The sequence below is a fragment of the Aspergillus ruber genome (genome assembly GCF_000600275.1).
Source record: "Aspergillus ruber CBS 135680 unplaced genomic scaffold scaffold00011, whole genome shotgun sequence".
Lineage (NCBI taxonomy): Eukaryota > Fungi > Ascomycota > Eurotiomycetes > Eurotiales > Aspergillaceae > Aspergillus > Aspergillus ruber.
In genome coordinates this window covers 188,269-208,214 of record NW_024467307.1, presented here as the reverse complement: position 1 = coordinate 208,214, position 19,946 = coordinate 188,269, and the positions used below count along the sequence as shown (strand labels likewise).

Below are 19,946 nucleotides of genomic sequence, written 5' to 3'. Positions count from 1 at the left end.
TACTATCACGCTGCTACTTCTCTTTCCTGCAAAACAAACCATAATCCCGCCATAACAATCCACACAGCCCCGCTAAACCATACAGCCGCTCCATTTGCGACTGTGGCGTTGAAAGTAGTGACGGTCATCCCAAGTAGCCCAAAAATCCCCCCCAAAGACCCCATAACCCCCAGCACAAAGCCCCGGGCCGGCGCGGCAAAGATCTCTACTGAGTATGTGATCAAAATAGCTAGTCCAGCATGCTGCGTGCATGAGAGAAGGCAGCTGAACGCGAACGCGGCACGTCCAGAGCGTGATTCTGGCGCAACAAGCATTAGTATGCCTGTTAGTAGGGCAATAAGGGCACCGGTCCGTGTCCTGCCGCCATATTTTGCCTTTACCAGAAATGCAGCGAAAATGGGACCGGGGATCCCGCATAGCGAGGCATATAGATACCTGCTATACAGGAAGCTTGTGGATACAGTTGTGGCCGTCACGGCTGAAACACCCTTGCTGGAGAGGTACAAGCGGAGATAATTCGGGTGGAGGACGAATGTCAGTCCGGTGACGCACCAAATGAGAGCAAGGATACCGGCGCGCAGACTTCCCCCTGTTGAGCTGATCAATACACGAAGACTAGATTGTGGAGATCGTTGAAAATCAACATCAACAGTCGAGTCAATTCGTGCAAACGATGCCTCGGAGAGCCACATGGTGTGGCGATTATACGACGCCATATCCTTGACTAGCTGTGTTGCCTCGGCATCACGACGCCGCGAGAGGAGATACTTTGGTGTTTCATAGAGAGGGAAACAAAAACGACAAAGGTAGAGAAAAAGGGTGATGCAGCCAAAGGTCCACCAGATGTAGCGCCAGCCTTTGTTGCTTACATAGTGGCAGCTGCCAGAGGATGAAGAGTGTACCGCTCGAGATTGATGGGAAATGGCTTGCTCTGTGCTGAGCTCGCCGGGACCGGTACCGCAGGTATATTCGCTAATGAATGGCCTATGGTAGTTAGCACTGTTAATAATTATAATCAGACGGGAAACAAACCATCCTACAGCTGCAGCCGCTAATTCTCCCAACCCCCAGAAAGCTCCCTGCAAACACACCAAAAACTGATGCGACGCCGGCACCCATTCAATGAGGATAATAGCATCGATTAACACATTCCCAGCCACGGCGAATCCTATCACGGAGCCGACGACACACAGCCCCGTAAACGACGGCATGCCCGCACCGACGAGACCACCCATCCCCATGAGCACCAAAGTACTGCTAAAGATCCACTTGCGACCAAGCCGGTCGGACATCCACGGCCATGAGACTGCACCAATGGTGAGCCCGACAAAAAGACTGATGAATAGGAAGGCTTCGCGGTCACCAGAGGAAGAGAAAAAGAACCTGGCCTCATTGGCGGCGGGTGGCGCGATGAGCTTAAAGGACATGAGCCAGAACTATTATGATTTATTAGTATAATCTCGGAAGGAAGGTATTTTAGAGCGAATATCAACATACGCTACTGAGAAACCAGCCAACACTGGTAGCAAGGACCAGGAACCACTGGTACCGTCCCATACCAAGGTCCTGAAGAGCTTGGCTCAGTAGTGCAGATTTAGCGGCGTAAACGGCATCTGTGCCTGGTTGAGGCTTGATTGGCAGGGTTATCTTCTGGCATGACCCTTCCGGTGCTGTCTTTTCAATGTCATTGATGAGAGTTGAGGCAACGGCACTCTGGGCCTCGATGCCCTCGGGCTGCTTGCCCAGCATGTTTGGAGATCAGTCGGTATGAATATGCTCAACGAGAGTATTGCATCCTCTCTAGCAAACAAGTCCAAAGAAGAGGACCCCGCTTTATAAGGATAGCCTTATCGGAGTAATTTGGAAGTAACGTAGGGGACATGGCCGCGGAGAATGAAGAGGGGTAACTGGCATGCTGTCTGGTTGATATATCAAACAATTGACACATAGGAAGAGAATTCATCCGCGAGTTCCGCGGAGATACTCTGATAGCATATTAGGCTAATAGGGCTAATTCGATTATGGATGTCCGAGTCGGAGGAGACTACCCAATCGGGGTAATCTGATAAGATTGGCCGTGGGACTAGCATTTATGTACACATAACTTTGAACATGGGCAAAATTCCTTGTATAGCTTACCTCAATCTCATTACAGTACCTTGAAAATGAAAGGACAAAAAGTCTCGGCACCTTCACTTCCTTGCATTCACGACAAACCCAGTTTTGTGAATCCGGGCCATAGTAACCAAAATACCACCAGCAGCCATACTAGCAGCAGCAAAACACTGTGCATACAGATAACTCTCACCACCACGCTGCACCAACGCACCCGCAATAGGGGAGCCCGTCAATGCCGCAAAACTGACTATGGTCAACACCATGCCGGTCCGAACCCCGATCTTACTCAAATCCACCGTCATCGAAGTCAGCGAGGCTGGGAATAGCGATTGCAAACTGGCAGAGAATATCCCATAAAACACTGCAAACGCGTATAGGTTGCTGGCTTGGACCACGCTTATCCAGCAGAAGAGGATTAAAGATGATACCAAGATAGTCGGGATAAGGAGATTGAGTGGGCCGGTATACCGGTCTGCGACAATATTGGGCAGAATCCGTGCTGGCATGCCGGTGCCATTCATGATTAATAAAAGACTGACGGAGGTGGCTTGGTTAACACCGATGATCTCCCGGGCGAAGCTGCCGATATAGAAAAAAGCGACGTACAACCCCCAGAAAGCGAAAAACATCCCGATACTGAAGAGCAGGTACGACATATCTTTGAAAGCTTCCCAATCCACGATCGGCCCACCTTTTCGCGGAGGCATTCTTGGTTTGAAGAAAATAAAATATGGAAGAAGCATCGACAGGGACAAGAGACCAAGAACACGCATGGTCCATGGGAATCCGATCCGTGGAAGTAGCTGCTCTACGACGGCAGGGAACACGAGACCTCCGGTGCTGGAGCCAGCAGCTGTAAAACCAATAGCCAAGGACCGATGCTTTGAGAAATACGTCGGTATCAAAGAGAGCATAGGACAGAACATAAGCCCGCTCCCTATACCAAGACAAAGGCCTTGTGACAGGAACAGTTGCCAGAATGTTGAAGACAATGAAGCTATGAAAATCCCAACCAAAACGAGGAGAGCTCCAAGGCCCCAGACAAGCTTGAAGAATACCGCATCTGATGCTCGACCGGAAAATGTTGCAATGGAGAAAAGGAGGAAGACTTGGACGCTTCCAATCCATGAAATTGCAGATGGACTCTCACTCAACATCTGATTGTAATGTGTTTGGAAGACGCCAAATGCGGTCACATATCCCCAGGTGTTGCAGACTGAAATGTGACCAGATTATCTGGCTCCAGGCTTCGAGGCCTCCGTCGGGTGGCGGTCCGCAGTTTTTACTGCTTGTGCGGGTCCAAGAAGCCATTTTCTGAGAGGAGCTTGAAGGCTCTATGGTGGAGTCCAAAGTATCGCTCGAATGGTGCCCTCCCTCAACGTCCAACGTACTTCCCCTCAGTTCCGTTTTGGGAGACATGATAGTTTCCGGTTTCTGGGACTGCAAATCTTTCCAAAGGTGCCCCAATTATTCCCTGTTTCTTGTCGAGAATACTGTTTCTAATGAACTGCTTAGTGTGTAAGCCTGCTAGCCGGGGCAATAGGGTGAAATACTTACAGTCTCCCTAATTGTCAAGGTATGTACCTAAAAGTCCGCTGAGAGCCTTTACAAATATCGCTCGATTTATTCTCTCATAAGCAGTGGCGGTAGTTTTTTCTCTCTTAAAAGTGAATGCACAATATGGAAACAGACCCTGTTCATGACGACGTTTGATCATTGTGGACATTAACAAAATTTAGGCATTGGCGAACCGGATATGGCGGATTTAGCGGGACAAAAGCTGAAGATAGTGGACTGGCAAAAGTCCGATTGGTATTCCGGGGCATTGCATTTTACGTAGGGATTATTTGTAGTAGTTTCCTATGTAGAAAGCAGGATTGAGATGCGAAATTAGAGGAACTGTATCGGGCTTTTGCGCATTCTGCTCTGTGGCATGATTTTCCTGTCTTAGCACGGTCTAAAACACGAAGCTCAGTGGCTTCATGCTGAAGATGCGACCAAGGATACCTATAGTATTTTTTGATTTCGCTAGAGCATTGTATACTAGAAGTAAATAAAGCTTTGGAGAGGGAAGACAGAACGAGAGAAACCGGCAACTTTCTGTCTATAATGATCTATTTACATAACCCAAATAACCGCTCAAAACGACATATATGATTCATCATCTCTTAAACAGCTGCATCATAACGTGACTAGTCCGAGTTACGTACTTCTCCTGCTCTTGATGATCTTCTGGCAAAAAACTCCCGTCTCCATTCGCAATCATAGCTTCCGCAAGAGTGCAATTCGCAACCTCCATAAACCCAAGCTGCTCATAAAACCCTAACGGAGCATGAGCTCCTGGCTTGACCATGAGGCGGAATCGGACATTTTCCGGCTCGGATCGATACGAACGGATGTAATTCAAAGCTTCTTGGCAAAGTTTTGTTGCAATTCCTTTGCCTCGATGTGAAGTAAGCGTATACAGGCCCAGCATTTGCCATCGTTCCTCCTCTTCATCGGGACCGGGAACTGGCTGTCTTGATACTTCTGGAAGCATGAATTGCTCTCTGCTTCGTGGACCGAGTAATGTTACTTGGGCGACCCATTCGAGACTGCTCGGGTCCGAAACATTGGATGCCGGAGATGGGGTCGCGGCGCAGATAAATGTCTCTCTTCCATCCCCGGTTACACGTGACATCCAATATTCGTTAGGGAATCTAGATTCGATTTCGTATGAGGAACCAAATGAGGAAGGTGAGAGTTGCAAGGCCCGGAGACGCAGTTCCTTGTACCGTTGGGCTGATGTCGTGAGGTTCTCTGTTTTGGAGACCCGGAAGTAGGTATATTGGTAATCCGATGCCATTATCATAGATTTATAGAACAGAAGTGAAGTTGAGAAAAACACGAGGGAAAGAGGAAAACGTGGAATTTGAATTCAAGAGATGTGGGTCCCTGCCAGGGCAAGGAGAATTAAATCCACCATATCCGCTACATCCGATCCTTCAAATCCGCTGTATGCGAAGGGCGTGGCAGATTAACGTACAATATCACCTTAGCGCTGACATATCGGGGTGAGTCAATTTGGATATTTTTGTACTTATTATGCCTTTAGAGAAGATTTGTAGAATTTTGCTCAATCTCTGAAACAACTGGATTTAAACCATTTCGCAAATATTGAAATGAGAAGAATACTACACGATTTGAAGCCATCCTACGAGCACTCGAAGTCTTACGTAGAGTTCTCCCTACCAAGCTCGCAGCATGATCTTCCATGCATTTACCAGACGGGTGACCAGATAAAAGGCGACATATTTTTCAAACCATGTCGAGATATAATATTGAGGAATGTATGCATTACTTTCGAAGGTACGACCCCTCGGGATGTCGATGCTATAAATATTGTTGCTAATGTGTTGGGAATTTGTATAGGAATCACTAAAGCAACGATCTGGGAACCGAATATCGAGACACGAACAGGCTGTCCTTGCACCACTCAGAGATTCATGCGACTTAACCAGCCCGTTGACGAGCCGTTGTTGTCGGAAGGGATGGTGTTAGAACCAGGAAGAACATACCGACTACCGTTCTTGTTCGTGGTTCCTTCAGGGCTACTGCCGCAAGCGTGTCAGCATCCGTGCGAACACACTGAAATAAAGTGCCATCATCTAAATCTACCGCCAAGTCTTGGCCTGGGATTCTATCCCAATCCCAAGGGAAAAAATCGCTTCTCGTCCAGCCTAGAGCCTGATACGGCATCAATTGCCTATGCCATTCGATTTACAGCCATCGAAGTCAAGCGAGAGACGAACCTACCAATCACCTCCGTCGACAGAGCACACAAGATCCATGTCCTTCCAAAATTGCCTGAGATGCCGCCCATACTTATCCCTGGCGACAACACAACCTATCAACTGTCGAAAGTGATTGCCGTCAAACAGCTCAACAGGGAGAAATTGGGCCGTCTCACTGCGACGGCAAGCCAGCCGAAAGCTATTCAGCTCGGCCAAATCCACTCTCGGCCCATGCAACCCACGCCAACAATGCTGGCTATCAATTTTGAGTTTCTTTCTGTAAATCACAATCGGTCTCCGCCAAAACCAAAGAAAATCCAAAGCAAGCTGAATGCCGTAACTCATTTCGGCATTGAGCCGTATGAAGATCTGCCCGACCGAATTCAGCAGAGATATTTGTATCCTCGTCATCGTTCATTTTGCCGAAATATTACACTTTCATCCCCGGATATCATATCGGTGCATTGGGTAAAGCAGTGTTCAGAAATGGACGGAACTGCTTCCGGCGAGAATAAAAACGTTGTATATACAGCATCTATCTCCTTGCCGATCGTACTACCCGAGAATGTGGTATATACCCCAACCTTCTTCTCCTGCCTGGTATCCAGAACGTACTCGCTAAGGGTCGATGCCTTCTTTAACAAAGTGCCATTTATGTCGAAAGTCTCATTGACGATACCCATCCAAATCTGCTCGGATATTGCCTCAGAGCAGAATTGAGACACATAAACTTGTTAGTAATATCGTATATAGTCTTTTCAAAGAAATATATCAACATTCTCCGAACCAGTAGAGTACTCCGGAGCCGAAGTACGAACGGCTTGCGTCGGAGGATGATCATCTGGGAAAAAGACACGTGATATTGCTTATCAATCAGGCATTAAGGCACAAAATGAAAATCCTATTGCGTACTGTTGACCACAGAGAGCTGTCTTTCTAAGATGATAATATAAGAGCTTTCAAATACTTATAAATAGGAATGTCTGCTAACTCAGAAATCGAGCCTTTTAACCCATTGAAACGACAGCGACGCTCCAGGGTCGCCTGCGAACCGTGCAGGGAGCGTAAGCGAAAATGTAACGGACGTCAACCATGCGAGACATGCAATGACTTCCAATACACGTGCTATTATGATGTGGCCTCACGCAAGAAAAGAAACAAAAATTTCATTCTGGATGGCTCAGCACCGATCAGACCAGCAGCACAGGCGCAGCAGCAAGGATCGTCAATATCAGATGCCGCAACACCATCGACGCATTCTGCGGAAGAGCCGCCTGCAAGTATGCCGGCTACACAGTCTATTGAATCTAACTCAGGGGCTGCTTTTGTGAGGGAGTTGGGTCTCAGAATTGACCCAATCAATGCTCCAGAGCCTCAAGTCTTCGCGTGGAATATTGGTCTACGTCAATTGCCCGGTAGCTTTTCCGCATTGCCTATTACCAACATCATTTCGCAGGACGAGATGGTAGAACTAGCGCGGATTTACTTCAGTAAGGTAAATCCTTATTACGGCTTCATCGACCGAGATACCTGCTTTGAACATCTGAGTTCGAGGTGGCTTCGGTCGTCGACCTTTGAACCATACGATGTTGTTCTCTGTGGTGTAGCGGCAATGGGGTATCTGTTTTCTCAGAAGAAAGCAGTTCCTGCGGAACTTCGCTTGATTGAGTCGGCCCGGTCAGACCTCGAACAGTGCTCGCTGTACGGGATACCTTCTTCAACGGTGATCTCAGGATGGACTCTCAGACTTTCCTACATGCGGCTGACAGCCTCGCCCCACACTGCTTGGATGGCTAGCTGTTCGCTATTACATCTTATCGAAGCATCTGGGTTGCACTTAGACCCGTCGTCCAGGCCTGTCCTGATAAAACCGCCACAAGATATCAATGACGACATTCGAAGGAGGCTAGTTGGCTTTGTACAGTACATCAACACTTGGACATCGTTCGATCTAGGAAGATCAAGAATCATCCTCCATGGAGCATCATATAACGTACCGGCGAGCCGAGAGGGCGACTATACAGCTGAAATGCTCAACCTCCTGCCCCTATCAGAGAATCTAGACCCACACAAATCCGTTGATTCTAACCAGCTGACCACCATGCTCTCCAATATAATTGAGAACAACCGTACGGAACAGCCGTCAGTGCTTTCCCAATGTAACCTCGTTCTCTGTATCTTCCGGCGCCTACGTGCATTACATTCGACTGTGTCGGTGGATCTTATGAGTCGTATTCTGACTCTTATCACAAAATCGCTCGCCTGCGCCCGGGATATGGCGGATGCAAATTGCCCATGGAGCCATGTGGCCAACGTTCCATTCCAAATTGTCTGTACGCTGTTGGCAGTGGACAGCCCCGAGTCTATATCGCTATTAGGCGATGCCATGCAGACTCTCAAACATGTAGCGGACATATATGACACCGATACGATGAGAGAAGCCTATCGGAACGCTGGTCTACTTGTTCTTTTACAACAGAAGAGAAAGGACCATGATGCGAGGCAACTCAGCAGCGTTCTTGATTTGCATTTTGCTCCTCCTGTTGAGTCTAACAAGGAAATCCCGGAGAAGAGGCGGCAAAGTACCATGGAAGATTCTGAATATCTCAGGGACATGGTGGCTGATATGCCTAGTTCTGAGACTTTTGATTTTGATCAGTTTTTTATTGCGGATAATCCTTGGGATTTTCTTGGGTCGATTGCTGGATGAGATCTTGTTTATATGGATTCTTATATCGATATTTGGTTACGATTGTACATACCTGTCTCGCTAATGAAATAAAAACGCCACTCTTTACTCACGCATCTAGAAATTATGAAGAGAGATGAGAATCATAATATTCAACGAAGTTCTACATAACCCGCTTCAACGATCATTCCTCAGACTCTTGATATGACCAGAGCTTTGTTACAACTGCCTCTTAACTTCGTCCCTAGCCAGTCCAATGAAATTTCCCTGAAATTGCGGCTATTCCCACAGGCAGTCTCATATCCCTCGGGCTCGACCATACTATCAACCAGCAGCACACCTTGGTCTCGAAACAGCGCGAGCATCTGCCCAATGCGTGGCAAGCGCTACAAGCGCTATGAGTGCTTAGCGGAGGAAGAAGGGATCTTTGTTCTCCCAACTGTATTGAGCGAGCAAATGGAGGAAAAGACAAGAAAATAAATAAATAAATAAATAAATAAAGCAAAAACATACAACAGCCAGGATTTGCTGGTGGTCACCCTCCTACTAACCGGCTGGCGTATGGCTTGTGTGCGGTCAGTAGCCGGGTGGGTGCCTCTAAAGGGTACGATATTCTAAGGCCACTCACCCCGGTGTAAACCCCTGCGCATATTACGGTGTTACTAGGAGTCATAGTTAGACCTTGGCACAGCCCGCCCGTGAGCACCTAGAAGCTGCCCGTAGCCCGTCCATCAGAGCCCGGGGCAGGGCGAGGGAGCCCGCAGCCCGCCCGCTGGGCCTTAACGGGCGGCCCGCTTCCTCCCATTTCGTACATAATTTTCCCAATTAGGATGTATAACCCGATGATTCAGCGAATAAAATGCTAATATCGGCATTCATCTGCCTGAATTGTTTACTTTCACCATCATAAAGAATAGGTGAATCTTAAGAACTAATGGAAGTCTTAAACTCCTGAGCAAGCTTCGGAATCCTCGAAAGACCCAGGGTCAGGGATGACCGGGCCGCCCTGGGCTATAGCGGGCAGGTTGCATTATCATTTACTCATAACTGGAGGAGTATAGAGCGTGTGGCAGTCTCGAACAATATAAGTTTATTGGTAGACTCTATCGAAATGCTAGCATGGAGAAGGAAAGAAAGAGGCTGGGCCTGCCAGCGCTGCGCTATCTAGTGTGCGAAGGGGGTTCCTGCCCTATATTCAAACATGCCAAAGTATACAAACATCTTGCGTTGTTGGTGAATGCCCGTACTCCGTGAAAAAAGATACAGTTTCTTGATGACCTTGATCAAATCAGTGATAATGAGGAAAATGAAATAGTACTTACCCAGGAACAGCCGTTTTCTCCGGGTGTTTCTGCCGTGCTGCAGGGAAAAGGCGAAAGAGTGTTGCTCCTGGACCAGAAGAAGAGCCCTGGGAATCTGTTCAATCTAATGATGAAGCTTATATTCCACTGCCTGATACTCAGCAGTAGAGTGTCACCGGCAGCCCCGTGCACCCAATCAACTACACTTTTCCATATACTTTCAGGGAGCGACTGTCATGTTATCGGAGAATCTCATCCTTCTCGTTTCTTTCGTAGCAGCCACCACCACACTATTAGATCTGGATAAACGTTTAATATAAAGTTCCAATCGGAAGCAGCCCGCGATTGCCAGTGATTTACTAACGCGAAAAAGAAAAATTATGACAAATATATTTCTTACGGCTTGGGCACGGCACATACATGCACCCCATAACGGCAATTCCCCATATCCCGAAGGATTAGATCAGTTAAATTCTCGCGCCTGACTGTTTGCTGTTTTATTCCTCTTCGTCCTGCCATTCATGATTTGCCTTAGGATTGGTAAATCCCTGCTAAAATTGACCTGCCGATGGCGATTCTCCTGTGCTGAGAATGAGTGACTTCTACTTGATTGACAGCCTAACTTGGCTGCCGGAGATTTACTTTTGCTTTTTTCCGCTGGTTCCTCTGCTTATATAAAAGAAATCTCAAGTAGACACCGCGGCATCACGGCAGGGATTGTCTCATTTTCTTCCTTATGTCTGTTCAGTTTCCTGACTCCTTGTCATATTATCATTGTATCTGATAATATCAGCGTTGACATCAGAGTTGCGAAGTGAAGGTAGACCGTTTTGTTGTTGCAACTTGCGTGACCCTTAACCGCATGACCTGCCGCCACTCGGCCTACAGGGCTGAAAGATGCGTGTATGGACAATAATAATAATAATAATAATAATATGTATCCGAAAAGAATGCTACGCCACCAGACAAACCTGATGGGATGAATTGGAAAGAGAGACCGCCAAATAAATTGGACTTAAATATCACGAAAAAACACTTATAATCTCGATTGAAGACAACAGGCTAGTATAACAATCCCTGAATATCTAAATGCGCATCCTCTGCAATACCAATTGCACATCGCTCCTATCAGACCAGAGGGCATTGGCTTGATTTGTGGAGGACCGAGCGAAATAATCCAAATCACTGACTGCAATATCATAGACGCTCGTAAATATCGGGGACTGGTCGAGTTGACGGATCTGGGAAAGTGGGCGGGATATAGTTGAGACCACCAGAATTTTCTCCTCCCGGAACAACACCTAGATTACGTCCCTTAGAATTGTTGTTCTCGAGTCTTGAGTTGATTTTATCCTCAAGAGCTTTTGTCAATTCTCCAGGAGAAGGATGTGTGGGTGAATTGGCTCCTGTGGCTTCCCAGATTTTGGCGAAAACGGCTGACAGATGTGAAGTTAGCGTCATATGTTAGTAGATCGAGAGCCAGGAGGCGTACGCACCGATAGTTGCCTTACGAACTGGAGAAGAAGCAGGCGCCACAGAAGAAGCTACGTTACTGATGAAACGACACTGTTGGGGTTTGCTGAGGGTGTCCCAATGCTCTCGGCATTGCTTGTAATCAACGTCTTTCACTTCGCTGAGGTACCTGCTGATCTTGCCTTGCCAATTCAAGAAGCTTATATTGTAGTGATCCGGTTTCTTCAGGTCGCGCTCTCTGCTCCCGATGTAATTGGGTGCATTCGCATAGTTGGTCATGTTATGAGCCCCGTTACGTCTAGTGGGATCGTAAACATACGAACAGGCTCGGTTCGGAGGCAGCTGGTCATGATTAGCACCTAAGCGGTATCGCTGTGAGTCTCCATATGAGAGCAGGCGGATTTGGAGGACTATATTGGAGACTCGTGTTAGAAACAGTGACACAGTAGGCAAAGCGGGTAGGGAGCAGGATACATACTCGGATCAGGAGAAATGTCCCAACCAGGGACGATATTTGCCGGAGTAAACGCTGCCTGCTCCACCTGGGCGAAGGAGTTCTGCGGAAGTTCGTTGAGCTTGAGCTGACCAAATTCGAACCATGGGCAATCAGACGCCGGGACCACCTTCGTGTCGTCCAAAACATCCACGGAAGTTTTGGTTGGGTCGAGGATTTGTGCAGAGACCTTCCACGTTGGAAATTGCCCCTGCTGGATCTCATCGTACAGACGACGGGTCAGATAGTCAGGATCCTTCCCAGCCATCGTCGTGGCCTCATCATAAGTGAACCAATCTTTGTCGGGGTCGATGGGATTTTTCGGAACTAGTTTGATTCTGACCAAATGGTGATCCCATTCAGTTTTCTGAATCATTTTTATGTCAGCTAGCGACTAACAGCTCCATGGAAGAGAATGATCATACGCTCTTGCGCTTGGTAAATGTGTAAGTGTTGACGCTGGAAATGACAAGTCTGGAATACGACTTGGGCGTTCCCTCATCCGTGTAGTTTCTCATCAATGCGTTGAAAGTTTCCGGGTGGCTACTGAAAAAGCTTTTGTTTGTAACTTGTTAGTTAACATTCCCGTATAAGAGAAGAGATCGCCTTACTCCCATAACTACTTGAGTGTCAGTATCGAAACAAAGGAATGAGTCATGACAAGAGAAGTCATACCATATTGGCATCCAACAGATTCGTAGCTGGGTCACGCTTCTTAGCATGTACTAGAGAAGCAAACTTCGCGGGATCCCTGAGATTGAAAACCTCCTATTTTGACTCAATTAGCGTATGATTTTGTACTAGGCACATATAGAATACTTACGGGATTAAGGAAGACCCAGTCCAAATTGCCTTCTTCGGTGTAGAACTTGAAAGCTGCTCCCTTCGCATCCCGGACGGTATCCGGATAGCCCAACTCTCCAGCAATGGTAGAGAACCGTGCAAGAAGCCGGGTAGTCTTGGACTTTCCTTCACTGTCGGGCTGAAGGAAGCTGGCATCGGTGTATTTCGCAATGTCCTTGTTGGTTACTACAAACTCCCCAAATACACCTACACCTTTAGCATGAACTATTCTGCGCGTTTCACGAAATTTGTTAGTCTTTTTACTTGGTGACCTGGAAAGCGGAAGCAACTCACCGTTCCGGGATCCGTTCGCGGCTGATGTGAGCAATTTGCTCAACAGTGTTCAGGTCTTGTATCAACTGAGAACCATAACGGGTACTGCCATCTTCTTTGTCGACTCTTTCGGCCAAAAGGGGATGTTCCACCGGACAGCCTGGAATGATGAAGTATATTAGAGAACCGTCTCTGGCAAAGGTTAGAGGAAGTAGGGGCAAATTAGCCTCACCATTGGGCAACGTGAAGTAGCCTTTACTGACAGGAGGGCCAGGAAGCCTGCCAGCATCACTACAGGCTATAGTGGGATGAGCTGTTTGTACAAGTTATTAGTTGGGATTGAACTAGAAGGCTGGACGTGTAGTTCATACCTTCATGTGTGTGAACAGCCTTAGGCCTTTCGGCAACACTCTGGAACACTGTTAGTACTGCCTACCCTATCATTGTCAGATAGAAATGCATACATTTGGTTCAAATGCCATGGCTGACGATCCAGGAAGTAGCCGGTTAGCTTCGTTGGTATTTGTAAGAGAAATGATTTCGCTTGGACTTGACAGGAGTTTGACCTGATTTTGGGACGCTTTTATATATTCTCCAGGATCATCAATGACGAAAGTAGACAAAAGTACAAACGATGTTCCTACCGATATAAATGCCGCATATGTTGCATCTAATCGTATAGTGTACACGCTGTCTTGTGATGTGGCCATTGACTAGCAGGACTGCAGCGAATATTCAGATTCTACAGATTCTACAAAAATGACTTGCCTCATCGGGTACGATGTGTCATTTGCGGTCCGTGAAATTACACCTGCCTGCATTGAAACCAGCCTCTCATCGTTTAGCATTTACTACACAACCAGGCTGGTATGCTGCTCGTGCATAAGGATGGGCCAGAATATCCTGTTTAACACGTTTTTTCGCGGTCAGGCCACAGCTTCAGCAAGCCACCCGCCACTCGAATCTCAGGAATCAAGCCAACGATGTTAGAGGAATTGTCAATTGCATTTGCAGCATCCGTACTGCGGTGCTGGGAGGTAGCATTCTGTTGAAAGTACCGCATGTGTAGCGCTGATCAAATCCGCATGAAATCACCGCTATTGTGAGTTGAAGTCCCTCACGCATCCATTACTCTTTGAACCAGTTAGCTGGAGTGCAACGACTGGATGCTGGTCTTGTAATCTATTAACTGGGCTTCCGTTTTTATGCAGCCGCCCAGATGCAAAAGTATCCAAGTACGGACAGCTTGGCAAAAGGTCAATCCGATGCTCCTTTTGTAATCATTTAGGCAATTGCCTGAATCAGGTTGGTGTGCAACAGAGTGTCTATGTACTGCATAGTTGGGTGCACCTGTACAAAACAGACGAATGAGCAAATCCGGGATTCTTCTCCAGTCTCTACGTTATTGCATGGATGCAGGCCTATAACGTCTCCATAAGCTGCAGAACAGCAATTAGGTTAATGATGTCGAGATGAATAATCAGCTTTATAGATGACAATATATATATAACTATATATTATGCTGATTTGGGTTTTGGCGATGTCTAGTCACAGTTAGATTACCTCAACCTAATGATGTGAATTATTCAACCAATAGATTTTCTTACAATTACATTACTATTTAATACTTCCAAGAAGTGCATAAATTATGTCGACAAGGGATCGTCAAATTCGCACTGTTTACATATCCGCACAGGTATGATGATCAAATGCTATCCAAATCTGCAAATTTGCGGATTTTTGATATGTATAGTTTGGATATTTTGCGGATCGTGCACAGCCTAGAGATGATTGGTTAAATTGACGCGCCATTGACAAAGAGTTTTTCAGCTAAACTAGTGTACACAGTACATGAATTGGTCAAGGAAGGACCTTCTAAGGTCAATGACCTAGAGTGATGCGCGTCGGGTGATTTTCAGGGCACCCTTGACTAATCCATTGGCTATGGAAGATGCTTAGCCAGCAGGGTAAATGCTATCCACAGACCACTTCTTCATCCTGTGACGGACCATGCCCCATTTTTCTCATACATGATGAGGTCACACTCCTCCTATCAGTGCGTTCTAGAAAGGGCATACATACTCAATATTCCAGCTCATCTACTCTCCTATCAAAGATACATCAATACACAACTTTGTCCTCACCGACATTTGATTACCCTCATCTTATCCATGCAGCTTAATCATACTGAGAATTTAGGCACTGGTGAGGTTACAGTGGGATGCATCAAATTACATGCGGTGCAAATACTTGATGCATCCCACTGTGAATACCCAAACCAGGCAGCAAAACTAGACCTCTACAAGCCCGCGGCGGCCCGTCATGGACTGCAGGCTCTGTCAAGAACAGAAATGACGGACCCCCACTGCGTTCAGGCTTTATCTGGCCGGAGCCTCAGATACATGATAGGGCCAACAGTTTCCAAGAATTTTCCCTTTACATGGAAACGTATATGGAACCAGAAATCTCTAGACTGTTCTCACCTAATGACACACTTCTAGTGATTGCGAAGATATAAAGCTAATCCTTCTCAGTAGACTTTGCCGAGACGCTCATGAGGGCCTTGAAGGTTGGACCCTCGACCCTCGACCCTCGCCGAACCCCGTGTAGGTGACCCTCGCATACCCTCCTCATTTTCATAAAAATTTGCGCGCTTTACTCAACTTGGATGCATAAAAATGATGATTAATCTTGATACAGAACTGTTATTTACACTGTAACACGTTACACCTGTTCTGGTACTCTGGATGAAAGGTATTGTATGAGCCGGGAAAATAAATACATGCCAATAGCCAATTAGAACCATCAAACCAGGGGTACGCAATGGAATGTGTGAAAGTCCGCCCCAAGGGATGTGAACATACTTCATACTGTCGCATTAGTATGGTTAAATCAGTGAAACATGCAAAGGAATATGGAGACGTTAATGCTCCGCCTTCACGCTTGGGGCGAGGAAAACAGATTCCGGCGGCAGGAAGGAAAAAGAAAGAAGCAAGGGAAGGGAGATAAAAAGTGACCATTTCTAATCAACGACGTAGTTTTGTTTATGTCTTTTTACGCTTAAACGTGTCACTTTCGTCTCATCTGACTGGCTCGACATGGGGTGCACTACGCATCTTCGTCCTTGTTCTGGATGGCATGGATCAAGCCAGGGTATCTATACAGTAATAATAGCCCCTGACTCTCTACTATACGTGGGGATCAACATTCCATAAATGGAAGCGCAAAGAACCATATCCCGTCTGTCCATCTCATTTATAGATAATCAAAGGAGGCTCTGCAGACAACAGATAAGAGAAATATGTTCGCATCGCCTTGGGAAGCGGATCTCGAGTTTTTAGACATGCATTGAATGGGAAGCTGGATGGCTGTCAAGTGAGGCCGTCAGTGTATTGATGCCAGTTTGTGGTAGTATAACTTCCAGTATATGAGGCCGATCAGGTTCACATTCCATTTCGCAAGGCTTGACTTTCTTAGTCCCTTGCTCTTATTCTCGTATATATTTCCTTTCTAGTGATGCCCGCATTGGATGGGGCCCTGGCTTCGACCTGGAAATAGGTCCGAAAATAACCTTGTCACCGCCGACCAAGGTCGTCTCTCGTCCCTTCTTAGCTTCAACAGAAGGTCCACCTCTTTACGGGACTATGGTATAGCCTTCCTGGAGCTCCCATGGGACTCACGGCAATAAGGTGGGTGAGTCAAGGGACTTGCTGACCGCACATCTCTGTTCCCGGATGGTATCGAATCAGATCTAGGAATGTGACAAGATAGTGCGCCTTCCAACACCCAAGGCAAAAATTGCAAACATTCATCAAGCGGTAGAGACAGGAAGTGTGAACGAAGCACCGAAAATGAATCTTCCCCTGCAATAGATGGAGAGAGACCTCGAACCCATTTGGGCGACTGTTCGTGCGATTGCTGCGGCTTTAGCTTGCGAGATTTAGGCTTTCTGCCGCCATGCGAGGTATAAAGAGGGATCTTAGAGGAAGAAATACCGGCTTCAGTACCGAGGTAGTAGTGAGGCAACTGCTGATGACCCTTGGTGTGAGGGGGGCTAGTTGATCTAGGATTACCGTCCTGCCTCTGCGCGATGGAGTCTTGCTGGTCAGGTGCATCGCAGAAAACGGGTGGGGGGTCTGGATATGGACATATCATCTCCGAAACTGTAGGACTATCAATCTGCGGATACCCTAGCTCCACGACACCGTCAAAGGTCATGGGAAGCTCCCAATCAAACGCGTTCTCTCATTGATTGTATTGTTGAATTGCAGGAAGTTAACCACATTATTTTCCAAACTATTACAATTCTTTCTACCATGAGCCAGGCTATTTGTATCCAGCAAAATACTTGTCTACACGCTGTAACGGTATCATTGGTCGATTCTAAGTACAGCTGATTGGGGTCTTATAACCCTTGAACAATATATCCATGCTCATTTATAATATTTCAAAAGCAGAGTAACGACTGTTTCTCTCCATACCTTTATTATGCCTCTCCATATGCTGCATCAAGTACAGCGCGTTCCAATTCAAATGTATCTGATCTGCTTCTTCGTTGTTCGCGTCCTGTACCTTAATGGGAATTTCGATCATTCCGAGCCGGTAGTAAACATTGCCCTGGCTTTCTGCACTGACTAGTATCATTGCCTGCAGAAAGTAGATGGTCGCGTATAGAGGTACCAGAAATAATGGATATCGAGATGTCATGCTTTTAACTATCTCGTCCTCTTCAATGTCAATTTCAGCACCAAACAATTCATCATCTTCACTGAAGCAAAGCCCGAAATCAACAAGCATAACACTCTCGATAGACTTTTCTGACCAGTTCACATGCAGCGGAAAGAGGAAGGATTCAACCTTGATGGAACTGTATGTATGTGGTGACATATTTGCATTAGCATACACAGCACCCTCTGGAAGCATAGAGTCCTCGGCTATACGGACAACTTTGGCGAAACATTCCCGATTGCCAGGTGTGATTGTCGGAAAGCACACCTCACCATCAAAGGACGCCCACGACCAGCTCGGTGCGTGAAATTCAGAAGAGCCGGTATTGGAATAAACGCGTTCAGGGTCGTGAATCCGGAACCAGGCCAGGCCATACACCATGCAACTTTGCCACATGCCAGCCAGATACCGATCTGCCGGCCGACTCTTTGCGACACATTTTGCGATCCCCGACAAGGCAATTAGCTTATCCTTTGTAAATGTAAATTTGCATCTAGAATAATCCTCAATCAGGCAGTTCCACCATTCAGTGAATCGTAGATCCGCAGCAGGAGAAGGTATCAGCAGTCCATTTTGCACAATCTGTGCTTGGGATAGAACTGCTTGAGAAGCTTTTCTTAGGGCCTCATGGTTACCTGGCTTGCTCCTAGATCCCACCGTCAACGACGGTGGTAATCCGTCAGGAAATGCTTCTATGGCTTCAGACGCCTGGCATTCCCATCCCATCTGGTACTGTCCAAAGTGGAGTACTCTGCATGCCAAAAATCTTTCCTGGAACACCCATCCTCTGCTGTTGAGAGGCCCGTCGCTTATTTCATTATGCCAGAAATTGCTGTTGAGAACATACTGCTCCTCTCTATTTCCACGCGCATTTACGCTAATTCTGGGAGGGAGAGACGGTGTTTGCGAATGGTGGTGATGAAAAAGTGACTCTGTTCCATTCTGAGACGATGTCGCAGATATATTTAGGAATGCGTGTGAATACACTTTGTCCATAGTGAGGCACTCGTGATCCCAGTCTGAGTGGTCATCCTCATCTTGTATGATACATAAGGAGTCTATCCACAAATATTCCACTCCCAGTTGACGGGTTAGGTCTATTGTGTCTTGAAAAACCCGAGGAAGTCGCTGAACGTTAATCCCCCGCTGGAATTGAGAGAATGTCGAGGACCGCAACATTGGGAAACGATGTGCGTGTGGTGGCCACCGATGACTAAGGGTTATATATGGGCCCTTGATAGGAGTGTCTTTGGTGATTACCAGTCTGACGCCAGTGGGGAGTCTTCCCGAAGCCACGCGCAGCAGTCGGGTCGGATACCAAGGCTGAGATAGGTGGTTCGTACATCTCCTGTGATTTCTGGTGCAATTATCAATCCAACTTTTTATAAGGTCGAGGTCCAACGTCACAGGTCGATGCCTCGAGGCGATATTTGTCGAATGAAAAAAGTCTGCCATCAATAGATTAGCTTGAACCCATCAGCTGTGACATAGTACCCTGATTGTTTTTTACCTTCTTCTGACATGAAGTCCAAGCCAATCACACAGCCATAGTCGTCGACCAACTCTCCCCGAAAAAGAGGGATGACTTCAACCTCGCAGGGTAGTAAATGTCCCGGGTTGCGCGGCCCATCTTCCATCGTCGCCGAAGATGATAGCTTGAAAATTACCGTCAATGGCGAGCCTCGCCATTTCTTGAACAGTGTGGGATGTGTATCTTGCACCCAAGAAATGAACCTTTTGCACATCCAGCACAAGCGTTTGCATAGCTGGGGATAGCGGGGTAGCTCGCCTTGGACATATTCCCTGATCCCACAGTTGAGAGTGTCCTGTATTTTTCGGGTACAGTCATCGCAAAGTTCCATAGCCGGAGAAATATTGTACTGAAGAAGACCGCTTGGAATGCTGCATTTTGGGGTGGCCGGGATACAACAGACCAGATAGTCACCTTGGGTGTTCAACCCCGCATGCAGGACTTATGCACGCTTACTAGTAAGCATTGGACCATATACACAATGTCTGTATCTCCCTTTATTGAGACTCCGACTGATGCACAGAATTGTATTGCTTGCAAGCTTTATTTTTTAAGGGACAAGATGAAGCTTCAGTCGGTTGAGCTCAATCCAGCCTACAAGAACACAACAGAGATCACTTGTCATTGTGTTTACAGCAACTTTGAGCCACCCCCTGATTGCAATGTGATTTAATATGAATGGGCCTCTGGCAGAAACTATTGCAACATCAATCTCAATGTATCA

At 46.8% G+C, this 19,946-nt stretch overlaps 8 protein-coding genes across 8 annotated transcripts; 2 read left to right on the top strand and 6 right to left on the bottom strand.

Annotated features, from left to right (window-relative positions):
• Positions 1-5: 5 nt before the first annotated feature.
• EURHEDRAFT_454987 (MFS general substrate transporter) lies at positions 6-1,749 on the bottom strand (the record flags this gene model as incomplete). Its single annotated transcript, XM_040784240.1, has 3 exons — positions 6-984; positions 1,033-1,436; positions 1,498-1,749. The coding sequence occupies 3 exons, from the start codon at positions 1,747-1,749 to the stop codon at positions 6-8; spliced, it is 1,635 nt and encodes a 544-aa protein (XP_040639279.1).
• A 436-nt stretch (positions 1,750-2,185) lies between these two features.
• EURHEDRAFT_522876 (MFS general substrate transporter) lies at positions 2,186-3,537 on the bottom strand (the record flags this gene model as incomplete). The annotated part of the gene is made up of 2 exons (XM_040786876.1): positions 2,186-3,334; positions 3,510-3,537. The coding sequence occupies 2 exons, from the start codon at positions 3,535-3,537 to the stop codon at positions 2,193-2,195; spliced, it is 1,170 nt and encodes a 389-aa protein (XP_040639278.1). The 3' UTR covers positions 2,186-2,192.
• A 639-nt stretch (positions 3,538-4,176) lies between these two features.
• On the bottom strand, positions 4,177-4,976 carry EURHEDRAFT_411866 (GNAT family N-acetyltransferase). Its single transcript, XM_040781754.1, has one exon. The coding sequence runs from the start codon at positions 4,961-4,963 to the stop codon at positions 4,280-4,282; it is 684 nt and encodes a 227-aa protein (XP_040639277.1). The 5' UTR covers positions 4,964-4,976; the 3' UTR covers positions 4,177-4,279.
• Positions 4,977-5,249: 273 nt separating this feature from the next.
• Positions 5,250-6,631, top strand: EURHEDRAFT_522874 (uncharacterized protein). The gene is made up of 2 exons (XM_040786875.1): positions 5,250-5,466; positions 5,530-6,631. Exons 1-2 carry the CDS (start codon positions 5,280-5,282, stop codon positions 6,609-6,611), a joined length of 1,269 nt encoding a protein of 422 aa, XP_040639276.1. The 5' UTR covers positions 5,250-5,279; the 3' UTR covers positions 6,612-6,631.
• Positions 6,632-6,818: 187 nt separating this feature from the next.
• Positions 6,819-8,695, top strand: EURHEDRAFT_411864 (putative C6 transcription factor). The gene has a single exon (XM_040781753.1). The coding sequence runs from the start codon at positions 6,871-6,873 to the stop codon at positions 8,599-8,601; it is 1,731 nt and encodes a 576-aa protein (XP_040639275.1). The 5' UTR covers positions 6,819-6,870; the 3' UTR covers positions 8,602-8,695.
• A 2,211-nt stretch (positions 8,696-10,906) lies between these two features.
• On the bottom strand, positions 10,907-13,500 carry EURHEDRAFT_477738 (heme-dependent catalase). The gene is made up of 11 exons (XM_040785442.1): positions 13,428-13,500; positions 13,335-13,374; positions 13,196-13,276; positions 12,985-13,123; positions 12,671-12,920; positions 12,523-12,615; positions 12,459-12,466; positions 12,273-12,402; positions 11,833-12,214; positions 11,378-11,764; positions 10,907-11,317 (listed from the first exon to the last, which is right to left on the bottom strand). Exons 1-11 carry the CDS (start codon positions 13,443-13,445, stop codon positions 11,079-11,081), a joined length of 1,767 nt encoding a protein of 588 aa, XP_040639274.1. The 5' UTR covers positions 13,446-13,500; the 3' UTR covers positions 10,907-11,078.
• A 3,105-nt stretch (positions 13,501-16,605) lies between these two features.
• Positions 16,606-17,181, bottom strand: EURHEDRAFT_377165 (uncharacterized protein; the record flags this gene model as incomplete). The annotated part of the gene is made up of 1 exon (XM_040778935.1): positions 16,606-17,181. The coding sequence occupies one exon, from the start codon at positions 17,179-17,181 to the stop codon at positions 16,606-16,608; it is 576 nt and encodes a 191-aa protein (XP_040639273.1).
• EURHEDRAFT_411862 (HET domain-containing protein) lies at positions 17,168-19,677 on the bottom strand. The gene is made up of 2 exons (XM_040781752.1): positions 19,202-19,677; positions 17,168-19,139 (listed from the first exon to the last, which is right to left on the bottom strand). The coding sequence occupies exons 1-2, from the start codon at positions 19,551-19,553 to the stop codon at positions 17,401-17,403; spliced, it is 2,091 nt and encodes a 696-aa protein (XP_040639272.1). The 5' UTR covers positions 19,554-19,677; the 3' UTR covers positions 17,168-17,400.
• Positions 19,678-19,946: the final 269 nt, after the last annotated feature.